The 16,931-nt window shown below is 39.9% G+C and overlaps 1 protein-coding gene across 28 annotated transcripts in view; it reads left to right on the top strand.

The window, feature by feature from the left end:
- CAMK2D (calcium/calmodulin dependent protein kinase II delta) overlaps positions 1-16,931 on the top strand; it is a 266,479-nt gene that overhangs the window by 237,379 nt on the left and 12,169 nt on the right. For 27 of the 28 annotated variants that reach the window (XR_013345892.1, XR_013345895.1, XR_013345893.1 and 24 more), the window contains one exon: positions 11,806-11,881. Coding sequence is in view for 8 of the 28 variants with exons in the window: in XM_077815153.1 (XP_077671279.1) it covers positions 11,806-11,881 (76 nt within the window). In the remaining 20 variants the exon portion in view is untranslated. Of the gene's footprint in view, positions 1-11,805; positions 11,882-14,128; positions 14,301-16,931 lie in introns of all 28 variants that reach the window. The other variant, XR_013345907.1, reaches the window with a different exon arrangement.

The raw sequence follows: 16,931 nt of genomic DNA, 5'->3' as shown, positions 1-16,931 counted from the left end.
TTCTCTGAGTAAAGATGCTATATAAATGCAAAGTGTTCTTGTCATTTGGTAGACAGCATTGTTTTATATAAACAAGGACTTATTTTGTTGATTGGTGTGATCAGTTCCTAATTCCATGCATTTTGTTGTGTTGTATGATTCCAAAATAAAAATAATATACTATTTTAAATATCATAATGTAATATAATTATAAAAAGTTTTTGCTGTTTACTCGTATAGGAAATTAAAAGATATTTTAAGACAGAAGACAGAAGGGAAGAGCAACAAGTTAAAACAATTTATCTTGTTTGGTCCTTTGAATCAATTCTGCAGACATTAATACATCACGTCTAGTCATTTCCATTACAGAAATGAGCAAATAATTCCTTCAGGATTCAAAGTTATTCCTGATTTCCTCCTCCTAACTCCATTTATTAAACTGGAGAACAGCACTCCTCCTAACTCCATTTATTAAACTGGAGAACAGCACATCACAAATTGTTACTTTTTAAAAAGAATCTATGCATTACTTGATATGATTTACATAATGTACCACTGATTGCTTTTACTGATGTAATTTTCATATTTGCTTCTCATATCAGTTTGTATTATTCAATTACACTGTAGTTATAAAAAACATTAAACCACGTGGGGGGAAATAGTTGGCATTCTGATGGAATATGCTGATTTTAGAGACAAAGCTGTGATATTCTGTGTTCATCTTCGTCATATATTTTTTCCTGATTTTACTTTTTGTTAAGCTCTCGATATGACTCCTGCCCTCAGATAACCCGCCAACAAGTGTACATGAAGGGTAAAAGTGGCCAATAGTGCCTCTTAGAGCCATGTTAGTGCACTTCTCAGAATCTCTCACTTACTATGTTTGTGGGACAAACAAGCTCAATCCTGTAGGTGCTCAAAAGAGGCAGTCCTGCCGAGTTAATATGATATTGTTATGCTCTGTTAGCAGTAAAGGCTACTCACAGACACAACAGTAGCTATTCTGAATTAACTGGAGGCTTTTATGGTATGAGAAAATCCTCTCCCCCATCTTATTTAGATGCAGAAAATACTGTGGTATCTAATCCTTTGATGCACTGTGGACCCTGTTGAAAAATTAAAAAGCATGATGACCTTGCACAAGTTGCAGGAATTTGCACCACAGGATTTGCAGGAACATAACAAAAGCTTGCAAGTTATCACAGGATCATATAAACTTCTGGGGCGAAATCATGGCCCCACTGAAGTCAATGGGAGTTTTACCATTGATTTCAGTGTGGCCATGATTTCACCCCAATAAATTGACAGTGATAATACAGTAGCAGGTAGGCTAGAACAGTGTACTCTGTTGTCTGGACCAGCCCATGCGTACGGGTAAGGATAATAGTGTGGGTTTCTTTATAACCTACAGTTTCCATCTAATAGATAGGAAGGATGCTAGAGGAGTATGGTATGGTAAAACTTGTTAGGATCTCATCTACCGTTACATACAAGACCAGGGTAGATAGCATTATGAATGGTAGTGGGGTTGGAAAAAAAGAAAATGGAGAGGAAGGATTGACCTGTGGCTAAAGCATAGCTCTGGAAATTAAAAGTTCTGGCTTCTAGTCTTGGCTTTTCTTGCACCACACTTCAGTTTTCCCATCTGTAAAAATGGGGCAAACACCTCATTTCATGGGAATATTGGTTATTTTTATTACAGCATACATTTCATTGTTGTTTTTAAAGCATTTTGAGATATTTAAAAGGAAGGCATAATAGAAGCAAAGAGTATTATCATTTATTCTATTATAAAACTGAGACCAAAGATACAGTTCAGAGTGAATTTAGAGAGTCATAAGGTGGGAGTACAATTTATATAAAAAGTGTATACAAATCATATTAATGTCTCAGTTACCATAAGATGCTTTGACATTGTTAATGCATTTAAACATTATTTCTTGAGACAGTAAGCCAGGTCTGTGGTTAATATAACACATTAAGGAATCTCAGTAGAAACTTAGTGTTAACTCGCTATAGCTGCAATTCACCATTATACGTTTCTTTTTGAGACTATAGAGTGGTTGCCATTCAAAAAAAAAAGTTTCCACATAAGAGAGAGATTAACTTAACTGTGTGGTAACTGTTAGCAGATAGACTTTTCAAAAGTGACTACAGTAACGTGTACAAAGTGACATCATATTTGCTGAATTTGACAAAAAGTTTAACATAATAATATGATAGAGGTTAGAGATATGAGATCTGATATGAGATATGAGAGATAAAGATAGATATGAGAGATAAAGCATTCATTGTATTGGATCTTGTATGTCATTATTAAATGGAAAAATGATTAGCTGGCATAACTTTTTCAGATATATGTCTATTATGAAATGATGCATTGGGTTTTCATTAGACAAGCAATGAGACTTGTAGATTTTTATTTATTTATTTTTTTATTTCCCCTGAAGGGTGATGGGGAAGGCTGAGAAGAATCAGCAATCTCAGAAACCAATCAATTCATAAGATGGTGAATCGGAGTGAATCGTTAGGAACAGCAGGTGCTAGAAAGGAGTATCATTCTTAAGATGACAGCTTAAGTGTTTAGAATGGGCATACAGTAAATCAAAACAACTTTTAGAATGTTTAAGGCTACAGTGTAAACTTTTAAAATCTTTTTTAAAATAAGTTCCAGAGTTTTAACTACAATATTTTTCACAATTTGTGGTAAAGGACACATTACTGATCAATTTAAGTTGTCACCAGAAAGGTTCTAGAAATAAGGAATTTAATACAAGATTCTTTTAGATCCTGATACAAATACCATTGAAGATAATGGAAGTCTTTCCATTAATTTCTTTGGGCTTTGGATGAGGTCCTTAGGCTCTGATCCAGACAAGCACTTACACACCTACTTACTTATGTGCTTAAGTGCTTTGCTGAATCAGGGCCTTCTTCTTTGAGGGATGGTCCCTATGTGGATTACAAACGTGGGTATGCATGGTCTTCATACAATATTTTGCAAATATGTTTCTTATACAGCTGAGCAATAATTGATACTGAGTAGATGTTCACCTATCACATCTTTTTTCTTTCTTGTAAATAATTTGCAGAAATTAACCTTAAAAGCAGTATAAAACAGCCAGAGCAACTTAAAATTTGAACGGTTAGCCCCTGAAAATGCTTTGTAGCACTTGACTATTGATCTGTCTCTAGATCTGTGGCAGTAATGCATGCTGCACAACAGAATGACATCTGATGTGTTTTTCTATACCTATTCTTTTCAGTGAATGATACTAGAGTGTTTTTTCTCTTTTGCCTCCAGTTTCATTTGTGTTTTCAAAATCGGTAATATTTTGTTCCAGCAAACTCTGCAGTATACTGTACAAAAGTACTATTAACTGTACATTTTAACTGTTCAAATTGCTGGTTGTTGCGATCCAGTTTTTATTACAAATTAACCTAGACCACATCATTCCATCTATTTTTAAGCAGAACTCCCCACTGAGCTCAATGAAGAGTGTTCTGCTTTAAAATGGATAGCACAGAATGTCCCAAGGTCTATTGTAAAGAGCACTGGGATAAGTCATTTTCAAAGTTTTATCTTTATAAGAATATTGGAGGCAAGTGAGTGTGATATACTGCCCCCGATTTTGTGCATAGGGCACAGACTGTTTGCTTGCTAATTTGATAATCTGAAATGGATCCCTCAGGTATTAATGTGAATTAACAAGCTGCCTCTGCATGGCACATAACTGATACGCAGCTATTTTCTATAAGACTAGAAAGTACATGACGATGACCTTTATTTTTGGCTTCATAATAATTACTGCTCTCAGAGGTACTTTACGTTAACAGGAGTATGCCAAGGAACAATAAAACCACAGGACACCCAGTTATGTGAAATCAGGGTAATAATAGTTCCAGCACAGTAATTATATAGTCAGTCATCTGGAGTATTAATAAAAAAATAAGTGTTATTAACCTGTGAGGGAGCATATTTTAAGAGTTTTTTTGTTTTGTTTTTATTACTGTTGCAGCACAAAGCACATTGTCCACAATTTTAAACCATTGCATCAGCAGTGTTGTGCTCATCCAGTTAGCAAGGGTTCTGCATGCATTTCTCATTAATTGGTTTGAACAGGTACCCCTTTGTGGGTAAACTAGCAGTCTTCATTTTTACATGTCAACGGGTATTTTTTATGCTTAACTCTTCTTAGATTTTTCTCTCCATTCCTTTTTGTTGTGATTAGCATACTAAAATATTGATTATTTCTATAGAGTGACCTTAATATGTATTCACATTTCCTTAGTTTGATGCAAAAATAGTGTGTTCTTGTGTGGGGCTCTGTAGGCCTGATTTATTTCTGCATTACCTTGTTCCATTAGTACATAAATTTCATTAATCTGAAAGATTCCGGCGCGGTGCTCTCCAAGACCCTCTTTGCATAGCTTGTATACCAGTAGATTGTCAAACATGGAGTAGATGTAAAATACATCCCTGTAAAATGTGGCCAGAGTCTAATAAATCAACAAGAATTGATGCATGTACTGGGATTAATGTTTTTATAATGCTAAATGCTCTAATAATTTCAGCCAAAATTGTAACATATTCCCTTCATTCCGTTGTATTAGATATCCATTTTAGCTTGACTTCAAAATATTTTTGTTAGAAATGTCTTTGTAATCATCATATGCCTGCCCACGTGCTAAAATAAAGGTCACATTTGTGTGAAATACTGTTACCACAATCCCTTAACTGACTATGCTTTATATTATATACTGTGTAGATTATATATTGAAGTCAGATCACAGGTCTGCAGTCAGCCGACACTCAGCCTTGGCTCGGTCTTAGTCTCTTTTTGAGTCTCTTGCCCTGAGTCTCCTACAGGAGCCCCCACTCTTGGGCAATTTCTCTGTTACTGGTGAGAGTTCAACTTATTCCCATGGTCCTTCTTGAGTCCAATTACTTCTAGTCCCTGGCAGCACTCCCGGTCCCACCACAGATCACTGTCTGTGAGCAGCCCTCCAGGGCCCCTTGCCTATAGTGTCAGTCTGTCCCCACACAAGGTGTGGGGGATGGACAGAAAGGCTAGCCACTGCCTCAGGCTCCTTGTTACTGGACCTCACTAGCAGTCCTTAGTAGCCTCTCCTCCTGGGAAAACTTTCCCTTTCTCTGTGGTAGGTCTCAACTTTTTAAGCCATACCACTGATATATTATACGATTGATCTTTACAAAAAATAAAAGCCTATTACATATGTTAGGCATTGCACGATACAGTGAATATAATTTAAGCACTTTCAAGGTCAGTACACTTATATAACCTCACAGCACCTTATGCTCAACACTCTGCATAACACCAAAGAGCTCATCCATTCCAGTTCTGTGCATAAAAGCATTCTTCTACTCCTTCAGCATATTGTACTGAGAGAATTTATAAAACTCCAACATGACTTAATATATCGTGGATTATACTTTTTCTGAAATCTTTACTGCACATTTCCCCAAAAATATACAGATATAAAATCATCAGTGTGCAGCAAATAGTATATTTCGATTAGAAAACAAAACAAAAGAATGAAGTTAAATTAAAGTTTGGTAGGGAGCATAAACTGAGTATGGTGATAGAGTGATGAAGAATTATATGGCAGAGGGGAATTTGTTAGCTGTCTTACTGCCTTATCTGTTCATTTACAGGTTTTTTACTATTTGTTTTTTGAAGTGTATTTGAATGTTAAAAAAAAAATTGGAGGGTCATGGAGAGCACATGTTAGGTAGTCTCCACTAAAATGCAACCTTAACTTTTTAATGAAATTTTATTTCAGAATTTCTCTGACTTTTAATGAGTGCCAAAAGTTAAAATCAGGTTGATTCATAAGGTCTGCAAGAGTAAAACCATGCTCCAACCAATATCCACATCAGCTAGTTCACTGCACTCTCACTGATAACTCATCTAGTCTTCTATGCCACTACATCTCCTTCTCCACATCTATCAAATCTCCTGCCTTCCCCAACTCTGAGGTGAAGCACAGCTCCATGACATGTTTCCTGTACCTCCCCCAAGTCTATATCCCTCCCAGTCTCCTATTTTCCCCTGCTTCCCAAACTGCCTCTGCCCACCCTGGATTCTGGTTATATTATAAACAATTTTAAACATTTATATGTATATACTCTGAACCAGTTCTTATATCTATTATTCCCTTCTTACACACACATACACACGTAAGGTTTGTGATATTTCAAAAATTACTATTGTCTGCTGTTTGTGTAGAATTCCATGAGCTGTGGAGATTTTTTTTTCTTATGTTTCAGTTTAATTACTAAACACTTCATGTTGCTTACATTTGTTCTTAGCTGTAGTTTTTTCATAATGTTTATTCCAGCTTTCAGATAAGTAAGGCATGAGAATCTGAGTTTTTTTCATACAGGAAGAAGCACTGCTGGAACAAATTTTGCCACTCTGAACTGTATTGCACTTTTGTCTTAGGAACATTTGATAGAGAGCCAGTAGATGCTGCATTTCAATAAGCTCACTGAATAGAAATAAATCTAACTTTTTTTTGTACGTGTACAATTGTATGTGTAAAAAGAAAAGGAGTACTTGTGGCACCTTAGAGACGAACACATTTATTTGAGCATAATCTTTCGTGAGCTACAGCTCACTTCATCAGATGCATACAGTGGAAAATATAGTGAGGAGATTTTATATACACAGAGAACATGAAACAGTGGGTGTTACCATACAGACTGTAACAAGAGTGCTCAGGAAAGATGAGCTATTTACCAGCAGGAGAGCGGGGAGTGTGTCCATTTATTCTTTTACGTAGAGACTGTCCAGTTTGGCCAATGTACATGGCAGAGGGGCATTGCTGACATATATCACATTGGTAGATGCGCAGGTGAACAAGCCTCTGATAGTGTGGCTGATGTGATTAGGCCCTATGATGGTGTCCCCTGAATAGATATGTGGACACAGTTGGCAACGGGCTTTGTTGCAAGGATAGGTTCCTGGGTTAGTGTTTTTGTTGTGTGGACACAAATCAGACGTCAAGAATTATAACGTTCAAAAACCAGTCGGAGAACACTTCAGTCTCTTTGGTCACTCGATTACGGACCTAAAAGTGGCAATTCTTCAACAAAAAAATTTCAAAAACAGACTCCAATGAGAGACTGCTGAATTGAAATTAATTTGCAAACTGGATACAATTAACTTAGGCTTGACTAAAGACTGGGAGTGGATGTGTCATTACACAAATTAAAACTATTTCCCCTCCTACTGTCCTTGTAAACGTCTGGAAATGGCCCACCTTGATTATCACTACAAAAGCCCCCACCCCCACCCCCCCGCTCTCCTGCTGGTCATAGCTCACCTTTTCTGATCACTCTTGTTACAGTCTGTAAGGTAACACCCACTGTTTCCTGTTCTCTGTGTATATAAAATCTCCCACTATATTTTCCACTGAATGCATCCGATGAAGTGAGCTGTAGCTCACGAAAGCTTATGCTCTAATAAATTTGTTAGTCTCTAAGGTGCCACAAGTACTCCTTTTCTTTTTATGGATACAGACTAACACGGCTGCTACTCTGAAACCAATTATATGTGTGTGTAACCAACATATATAGTATAGCAATATAGTATAGAATTGTGAATTTCTTACAGTGAGTTTTATTTGCTGAAAAGTCTTTCCACAAGTGCGAAGAGCACTAGAAGGATTGATACTAGTACTGAAATACATAAAGCAGTTGTGCTGTTTGAGCCAACAATGTTTCCGTAATCTCGTTTGCTGGCCTGTGGAGCTTGCTGGTTGGACATGCTTTGTGCTCAGAGGGCAGATCAGCTGATGCGTAGTTTTGCCAAATGTTCATACTAGAGCGGGACAGAGAAACTTCAACTGAATTATATTCCTTCAGAATGTGCAGTTCCATTGAAATCAAAATGCTTCACAAAATCGTTTCAGTTTAAGCAGAATTTTATTTTGGAAAGTTGGGGAGGGGGAAATGTTTTGACATTTTTGGAACAAAATGTTTCAGTTTTTCATTTTGAAAAGTCTCTTTTTTAAACATTTTGTGTTTCTTCACAGAGAATTTTCACATTTTCTGGTTTATTTTTGTAACAGGATGGGCCACCTACCCTGGCCAGCGGTGGATCTGTGGCAATCTGCCTCAATTTTCCCTTCTGCTCAGGGCTTCTTAAATCACTAACTCCACTAGAGGCTCTCTTGTGACCAATAATTATCCCTCTTTGGGGGCTGAGTTTATTACCAAACAATTCAAACTGTCTTCAAAGTCTCAAAAGTTCATCTCTGGCATCTTCTGCCAGTCCCCAAGTTCCTCTTCTGTCCAACCCACTTTTTATCAAGGAGCCACTCCATCCCTTCCAGCTAGAGTCCTTCTCTGCTTTTCACAGCAGGAAATCCCTGGGCTTCCTACCTGGAGTCCTTTCTTCCCCAGGACAGAGTTCATCACTCTCCCAGTGCTGTCTATTCTCCCTCTTTGAGAGATCAGCAGGCAATCCCGCCCCATTCCTCCCCTGCCCCCAAGGCCCTCTAGCTTCTAAGCCCAAATCTTCCCTCCTGCTAACTGCGATTTCTGCCACAGCTTCATCTTCCTATTTCCAGTTCCTTCTCTGGCTCTTTATGGAAACCAGCTGTCTTCTATTAGGCCCCATTGTGATGCTGTTAATGAGGCACAGGTGGGACATACCAGTTCCCTTTTAAAGGGCCCGGTCCACCCTGTGACACATTTCTCTGAAGAATGAAGCCAGTTTTCAAAATCTGAAAATCCTTTGTGAAACTGAGCTTCTGTCTTTTGCACAACTCTAGATTGTGCTATTGAAGCCACAGACAGATGAGAATGAGTTAAGCATTGCCAAAGTGAATTATGCTAAGACATACCATTGACAGTGCTCCCCACTTGAAAAACCATCTCCTGAAGCCCCCTGTGATCACTTAGTAGCATATTATGATGCAGAGTATATTCAGATGTTCACCACTTAATTTGCATGACTTTGTATATACATGACCTTGTATCCAGCTGTGGGCATGTTTTGGTAAAATCAAATGTGATATTAATTAATTGTGAAACAAAGAATAATATCAACATACACAAAATTATCACTAAATTATTACCAACCAGCTGAGTATAAATTATGATCTGTCCTTGGGGTTTAGTGTAAATTGCATCTGGGAAATACCATATATCATTAGATCTTGGCCTTATTTACAGTGATCCACCAATTATATTCTATCCAACAATAGAAAACTATATTGTTTTCTATTGCCTAATTTAACAATTTGTAATTATTTACATTTCTTAATGTATTGTTAAATCTCTAGTTCAATTACTTTTACACTAGGCATGGCATACAAGATTTCTGATTCCAGGCATCATCTTCCTTCCCCTCTCAACTCACCATGTTATCCTCCCTCCTCGAGTCCCTCCCCTCACTCCCCCCCCTCACTCCCCTTTCTTCATCACATCAGGTTTAAACTTCTTGGTCCTTCAGTTTCTAGACCCTTCCTCATTCTACTGCTCTTGTCTCTTCTCTCATCACCCCACCATCCTCTTTGCTCTGCTGATGATGCCAGCCTCAGTGCCCCATTTTTATGCTTCTCCCGCAGCTGCCTCCACACTTTCTTCTGCATCATTCGGTATACGTGGAGCACCCTGCCAGTGCTGGTCAGCAAAGCCAGGGTTCTCGCCCCATACAAATTCATCCATGCTACCTGCAAGAAATCAGGCAACTGAAACCTCTCTTTATTTTTAAAAATCTTCCGTATCCCACCATGCTACCCACTAGCCCTGCTAGCTGAGTGACCATTTAGTCTTACTGGGGCTTCCATCATTGATCAAAGAAAATACACACGTGCGCACACACACACATACACACAACCGTTTTAATACTGGTCTTTTATAAAGCATTTTTATTATTTTAATATTTGTTTATGATAGCATCAAAAGATCTGTTGTAACTCTGCTGTGCTAGATGTTTACAAACATAATAATAGACATACTCACTGTGCCACAGAGCTTACAGCTGAAGGACTCTTTGCTGCAGTTAGATCTGTGTTGAATCCATATAGATCCTACTGTAATCAATGCGACTCTGCAGAGGAAGATCTGGATATGGTAACAGGACTAAATTTCTCTTAAATAGTGGTTTGGGCTTATTTCAGGAGTGGTTGCAGACAATAGAAAATTACTCAAGATAGTTCAGTCAAAGCTGGCTGTGAAGAGTTACAAATGGCTCTCACTAAACTGGGCAATAAAATGGCAGATACAGTTCAGTGTTGATAAATGCAAAGTAATGCACTCTGAAAAATAATCCCAGCTATACATACAAAATAATGGGGTCTAAATTCGCTGTTACCACGCAAGAAAAAGATCTTGGAGTCCTCACCAACAGTTCTCTGAAAATATCAAGTCAGTGTGCAGTGGCAGTCAAAAAGCTAACAGAATGTTAGGAACCATTGGGAAAGAGAGAGAGAGTAAAACGGCAAATATAATGCCACTATATAAATCCATGATATGCCCACACCTTGAATACTGTGTGCAGTTCTGGTTGCCCCATCTCAAAAAAGATGTATTAGAATTGAAAAACGTGCAGAAAATGGCAACAAACATGATTAGGGGTATAGAACAGCTTCCTTACAAGGAGAGATTAAAAAGAGTAGGACTGCTCAAGCTTCAAAAAGAGATGACTAAGGGGAGGATATGATGGAGGTCTATTAAATCATGAATGGTATGGAGCAAGTAAATAGGAAAGTTTATTTACCCCTTCACATAACACAAGAACTAGAGGTCAGCTGATGAAATTAATAGGCAGCAGGTTTAAAACAAACAAAAGGAAGTGCTTCTTCACTCAGTGCAGTCAATCTGTGGAACACATTGCTGTGAGATGTTGTGAAGGCCAAAAGTAAAACTGGTTTCAAAAAAGAATTAAATAAGTTCATAGAGGATAGGTTCATCAATGGCTATTAACCAAGATGGTCAGGGACTCAACCCCATGCTCTGGGTGTCTGCAAACCTCCAACTGCCAGAAGCTGGGACTAAACAAGGGATGGATGATTCAGAATTGCCCTGTTCTGTTCATTCCTTCGGAAGCATCTGGCACTGGCCACTGTCAGAGACAGGATACTAGGCAAGATGGACAATTTGTCTGACCTAGTCTGGCTGTTCTTACGTTCTTAATTTCTCATGGTTCAATCTCTGCTATTGAAGGCAGTGTGCCATTTAAGGAAGTGCTGGCACCCTGCCTTTTTGTGTTTGGCCAAAACAAAGGCTAAGTGGAGAAAAATTCATTGTAAACATAAAAAGAAAAGGAGTACTTGTGGCACCTTAGAAACTAACCAATTAGTCTCTAAGGTGCCACAAGTACTCCTTTTCTTTTTGCGAATACAGACTAACACGGTTGTTACTCTGGAACATTGTAAACATAGATTTCTGAGATCAGGATGACACACTTACAAGCTCCAGATTCCAGATAGGTGAATCATTACAATATTGCTCATAAAATGACAATTGGCTGCTTTTACACATCTGTAGATCCTTCAGTGAGAGAAAGTGGATCAGAACCGAGGTCGAAAATGTATCATGTGCTTTATTTCCTTATGAATACAGAAATACACTAAGGCCAATATATTGTAAAGTGAGTAATTTAACACTTCTGGCTATGGTACTAGAAAAGAAAGTGGAATCATGGAATGAATGGCAGTCACACTGATCAGGGAAATATGTAAATGTCCTTGTCTTTGTTATTTAGTCTGACAGTCTTTTGTGCTGTCACTTTCCACTTTTGTTCCCATCTCATGTTTTGTTGTATTTTTGTCTGTTTATCCTTTCTTTAGCTCGTAAGCAGGAGATTATCAAGGTTACTGAGCAGCTGATTGAAGCTATCAACAATGGGGACTTTGAAGCTTACACGTAAGTTGACTCATTTTGCAAGAGACAAGATGAGATAAAAGTATAAAAATGTTCATGCTTGTAGGCCCTGAGGAAACAGAACCTGATTCACGGCTGTAATGCACAAGTCACACACTGGTATAACAGTAGATTTCAGTAGCGTTATATTACGATAAACATGGAATAACACCATAGTGAATCAGACCCATTATCGCTACATAACATATGCAGTGATCTCTTTCATCAGGCAGAGAGGAGAGAATGCTCATGATTTAAAATCTAAGAATCAAGATCAAAATATACTGGAAAGTTGTTTTGTCAGAAACATTTCAGTATAAGCAGAGGTTCACAATCACCAGAATTCATCTGTTGCACTGTAATACGTTAACGCCACTTGGGACTTTTGGCTCATTTACATGGAGAGCTAGTACATAGCAAGCCCGGGTGTGAATTTGCAAGACCCAAGCACTTACTTTGGCCTTCTCTTACCTCTCTCCGGCCATGTGTTGCAGTCTCTCGCTTCCCATTGTGTGTTGCACCAATCTTACTTCAGAAATTCTGTTCAGGACCCAAAAAAATTCTGCTTAAATAACTCATTTTAGGTATTCCGTTTTTCAATTAACCTTATAGCTAGTTCTGTTATTTTTTTACTCCAACCCATTAAAATGTATTTGGAACAAAAACGAATTATATTTTGTTTAAAGTTAAAGGTCTAGAGCTAAAGACACTATTTCAGCTCATGAAAAGCTAAAGGTTCTAGAATAGTTGAAATAGGGAAGTAATACGCCTATGAGACAGTGACAGATTACCAGTAACGTGCCTTTACCTGGTCTGAGCACTTTATATCCTTTGACTGTTACATAAACTGTTGTACAAAAATGTCAAATGGAACTTCGCTCAAAACTTTTCTGTTTTGCAGCATGGCGAAACTCAAGCCTTAGAAACATCTAACCAAAATTAAATTACCATTTAAACATTGGGAGCAACATTGGTTTCAGACTTAACAGATCGTGGGGGAGATTTTCAAAGGCACAAGTAACAGCTGAATATCTAAGTCCTATGACTTCCAGTAGGATTTAGATGCCCTAACTTCCATTTATGGCTTTGAAAATTTATCTTCTGGTCAAACACTGAAAGAAAATTTTAGGTGAAATGCTGACCATTGAAATCCCACTGATTTCATTGGGACCAAGATTTCATCCTTCATGCTTATATGTGTTGTGTTTCATTCCAGCATGATGCAGTTTATAATTTATGTTCCCTGTTGGAATGACACATAGGAAAGCAAGGCAGACAGAAATGTTAATGCCCATGTTTATCGATGGATCACAGAATTTCACATACATCATATTTCTGCTTCGCAGGCTGATTTGCATGAGGTCATATGCCTTTGAGGTCAAGCATGCTCTGCAGTAGGGCAAACTGGATGGAGGATAAGGAACCTTTGTTCTGGGTTATCATGAAAGAAATAGAATGCCACCTCATTTAAATCTCAGAGTGGGAGGGCTGTTTTATTGTTTGTGTTAATTGTCAAAACAGTGGACATTAAAATGACAAATAGTAATTTTGTGGGAAAAGTCTCCAATTAGAAGTTTTCCATCATTCATGGAAAACAAGACCCATGGGAATAAATCAGCTTTATGAACTCAGCTCTACTTGCCATAAGAGAGGAAAATCTGGAAAGGAAAAAAAAAGTTTGGCAGGAATGGGTGGTTCTTCTTTGAGTAGTGTCCCCATGGGTGCTCTACTTCAGGTGCATGTGCACCCTATGCACCTTTGATCAGAGATTTTCATTAGCAGTGTCCATTCAGCCCATGCATGCACCGCTGATATCTTCATGCCCTTTATTGAGTATGGGCGAACCGCCCTCAGTTCCTTCTCAGTTGCCTCAGCTTGAGATGGAGTTTAGCATCTTTGCATTGTGCGTGCCTCACCTGTTCGCTGAGTTTGTTCTACTTAGTTTAGCTAGTTAAGTTGTTAGTAGCAATATTTAGTTATTGGCTATTGAAAGATCATTTTATTTCCTCTGGGGAAATCCTCCTTGTGAGGGGCATGCCCAGTTCATCAGGGTTTAAACGTTGCCTCATGTGTAGAGAGGCTGTATCACTCAGCGATGGACACTCTAACTGTGTTTGCTCCCTGGAAGCGTCACACATTCCACAGAAGCGTAACTTCATTTAGCCCTCAAATCCAAGGCTTGGAAGAACTGGGAAATCAAGCTGCAATTGTTAATGATGGATTGCTCTCTTCACTCCCCTTTGAAACTAGGTCAGGAGAACTCCGCTGTACATCAGTTCCTGGGGATCTCTTGTGCCCCTTCAACCTCAGCGCAACACTCTTCTAGAAAGGGAAAGCCTGAATCCTCCTCTGAATATCCTCAGAGGAGCTCTAATTTTCCTCTTAAGGAACCCACCTCAAAGAGACTTCACTTTTTGACAAGGTAAACGACCTCAGAGACTTAATCCTCAAAGCTTGGTACCCTTGAGATGAAGGGCTTCTCCAGTACCAGTGAAGCGGGAAAGTTCCACAGCTCTAAGAGTAAACATGGATCCTCTTCTCTCTATGCCAAAGCAATAAGGTTATGGAACTGGTATATAAAACATTGCATAAGAATTTCAGCAACGTATCTCTTGGGCAGGTAAAATGTCACAGCTGATGCTCTCAGCAGGTTTTTTCCCCCACGATTACAAATGGGAGTTGGATTCCCAGGTTCTTATTGGCATACTTGAAACTTGGGGATTTCCAGAAGTGGAGCTCTCTATCACAGCTTCGAATAAAAAGTTCCATCTGCTCTTTTCAAGGGGAGGTTTAGGTCCCACTGGGAGATGCCTTTCTCCTCACTTGGATGAAGAAGCTGTTTAATGGTGTTTTCCCCCGATGCCTCTGATTCTCAGAGTGGTGAAGAAAATTAGACAGGACAACACCAGAGTTATTCTAATAGCCCAAATGTGGTCAAGGCAGGCATGGTTTCCTTTAGCCTAGCTCTTTGTCCAGCAACAGATATTCTAATGATTCCTTAGCTTCTCTTCCAGAGTGCAAGTCAACTGCTTCTTCCCAATCTGAGCATTCTCTGCCTCAAGGTGTAGCTCCTTGATAGTTTGCGGGGTTAGAATCTGTCTGTTCTGCAGAAGTACAGCAGATATTATTAAATAGTAAGACAGATTCTACAAGATATACTTTCAGAAGTGGAGAAGATTCAGTCACTAGTGTGAACTCCAGAATGCTGCCCTTGCATTGAATATTACTTGGTTCTCTCAAGATTCATTTGGCTGCCTTACTGGGTTTTCCACCACTATTGAGGGGATCTATCTGTTTGCTTACCCTACAACCATAAGGTTCATATGAAGAGTCTGGGCAATCTCTCTTCCCACTGATGGAAAGTCCCCACCCCAATTTGGGAGCTAAGTTTGGTTCCTAAAAGTCTCCTGAAATCTCCTTTTGAACTGATGGTAACTTGCTCCTTACTGTATTTGTTTATGAAAATAGTTTCCTTAGTGGCTATTACATCAACTGCAGAGTCAGAGAGACTGAAGCCTTAATAGCAGACCCTCCTTTTACGGTGTTCTATAAGGAAAAAGTTTCCTTATGACTACACTCCAGGTTTCTTCCTAAAGTGTTTTCTGAGTTTCGTTGGAACCAAATCATTCACCTACAAGTTTTCTTTCCAAAAACCATAATTCCAATGTGGAAACTACCTTCCTCACTCAATGTCAGGAGGGCATTAGCCTTCTATCTACACAGGACTAAATCATTTTCTAAATCTCCTAGACTATTCTTTTTGTTTGCAGACAGATAAAGGTTCTGCTTTTTCTACCCAAAGACCATCAAAATGGATTTCTGGGTGTATTATAGTTTGTTACAGTCCTGCCAGCATTCCAATCCCTGCTTGATGAGGTCACAATCTACATCTTTGGCTCTACTTAAAAATGTCCCAGTATTTGAGATCTGCAGAGTTGCTACATGGTCTTTGGTGTACATACCTTCTCCAGGTACTGCGCTTTACTTGATGCCTCTAGATCTGATGTGGCAGTTGGCAATGCAGTTCTTTCCTCTGTGCTGGACTCGATTCCAAAGCTCCCTCCTCTTTATGGGGATATTGCTCAGGAGTCATCTGAAGTGGAGCACCCACAGGGACACTACTCGAAGAAGAAAGAGAGATTACTCACCCTGAGCAGTAACTGTAGTTCTTTGAGATGTGTCCCCCTATGGATAAGGCTAAGATTTAGTCACGGGTATTTTTGGTAAAAGTCATAGACAGGTCACGGGCAATAAATAAAAATTCACGGCCCGTGACCTGTCCATGACTTTTACCAAAAATACTTCTGAGGCCCTGCTGCTCTGGGAGGACCTTGTGGTGGGGGGGCCTACTCCAGTGCTGGGGGTTGACTACCCCCCGACCGCTGCTCCCAGGGACCAACATCCAGGCGCCCCTAGGGCCGCTGCTGCTCAGGCAGTCTCCAGGGCACCCCCAGGACCTCTGTGTGGGCGCTCTCTGGTGCCACTGTAGCCAGCTGCCTGGGACAGCCTGAGCAGTGGCCAGTGAGGCTGGCTGCGGAGCAGCCCCGAGGACCGCTGCTCGTGCGCTCCCCAGGGCCGTCCCCAGGACCACTGCTCAGGCGGTCTGCAGGACAAGCCGCACCGGCTGCTGCTTGGGTGGTCCCCGGAGCCAGCTGCCTGGGGCCTCCTGAGCAGTGGCCAATGCGGCTGGCCCCAGGGACTGCCGGAGCAGCTGGTCCTGGGTCACTCCAGCAGTGGCCAGTGTGGCTAGTCGTGGGGCACCTGAACATCTGGCCCTAGGGCCAGTTGCTCAGGCAGCTTGAAGTCAGCCGCACCAGCTGCTGCAGAAGTCACCAAATCCGTGACCTCTATGAAAGAATCGCAGCCTTACCTAGGTGTGCCCCATTACCCGCCCTCCTTCTTCTCCGCTTCAGAGTTTCCTTCTGAGACTCGGCAGTGGAGAAGGAACTGAGGGCAGTTTGCCCACGCAGTCTGACATAACCTCGGTGCAGGGCACAAGTTATTAACAGTGCATGCGAGGGCCAACAGACACTGCCAATGAAAATCTCCCATG

The sequence above is a fragment of the Eretmochelys imbricata genome, chromosome 4, assembly GCF_965152235.1.
Source record: "Eretmochelys imbricata isolate rEreImb1 chromosome 4, rEreImb1.hap1, whole genome shotgun sequence".
Lineage (NCBI taxonomy): Eukaryota > Metazoa > Chordata > Testudines > Cheloniidae > Eretmochelys > Eretmochelys imbricata.
Note: the sequence above shows the minus strand (reverse complement) of the source record. Positions and strands in the feature narration are given on the sequence as shown.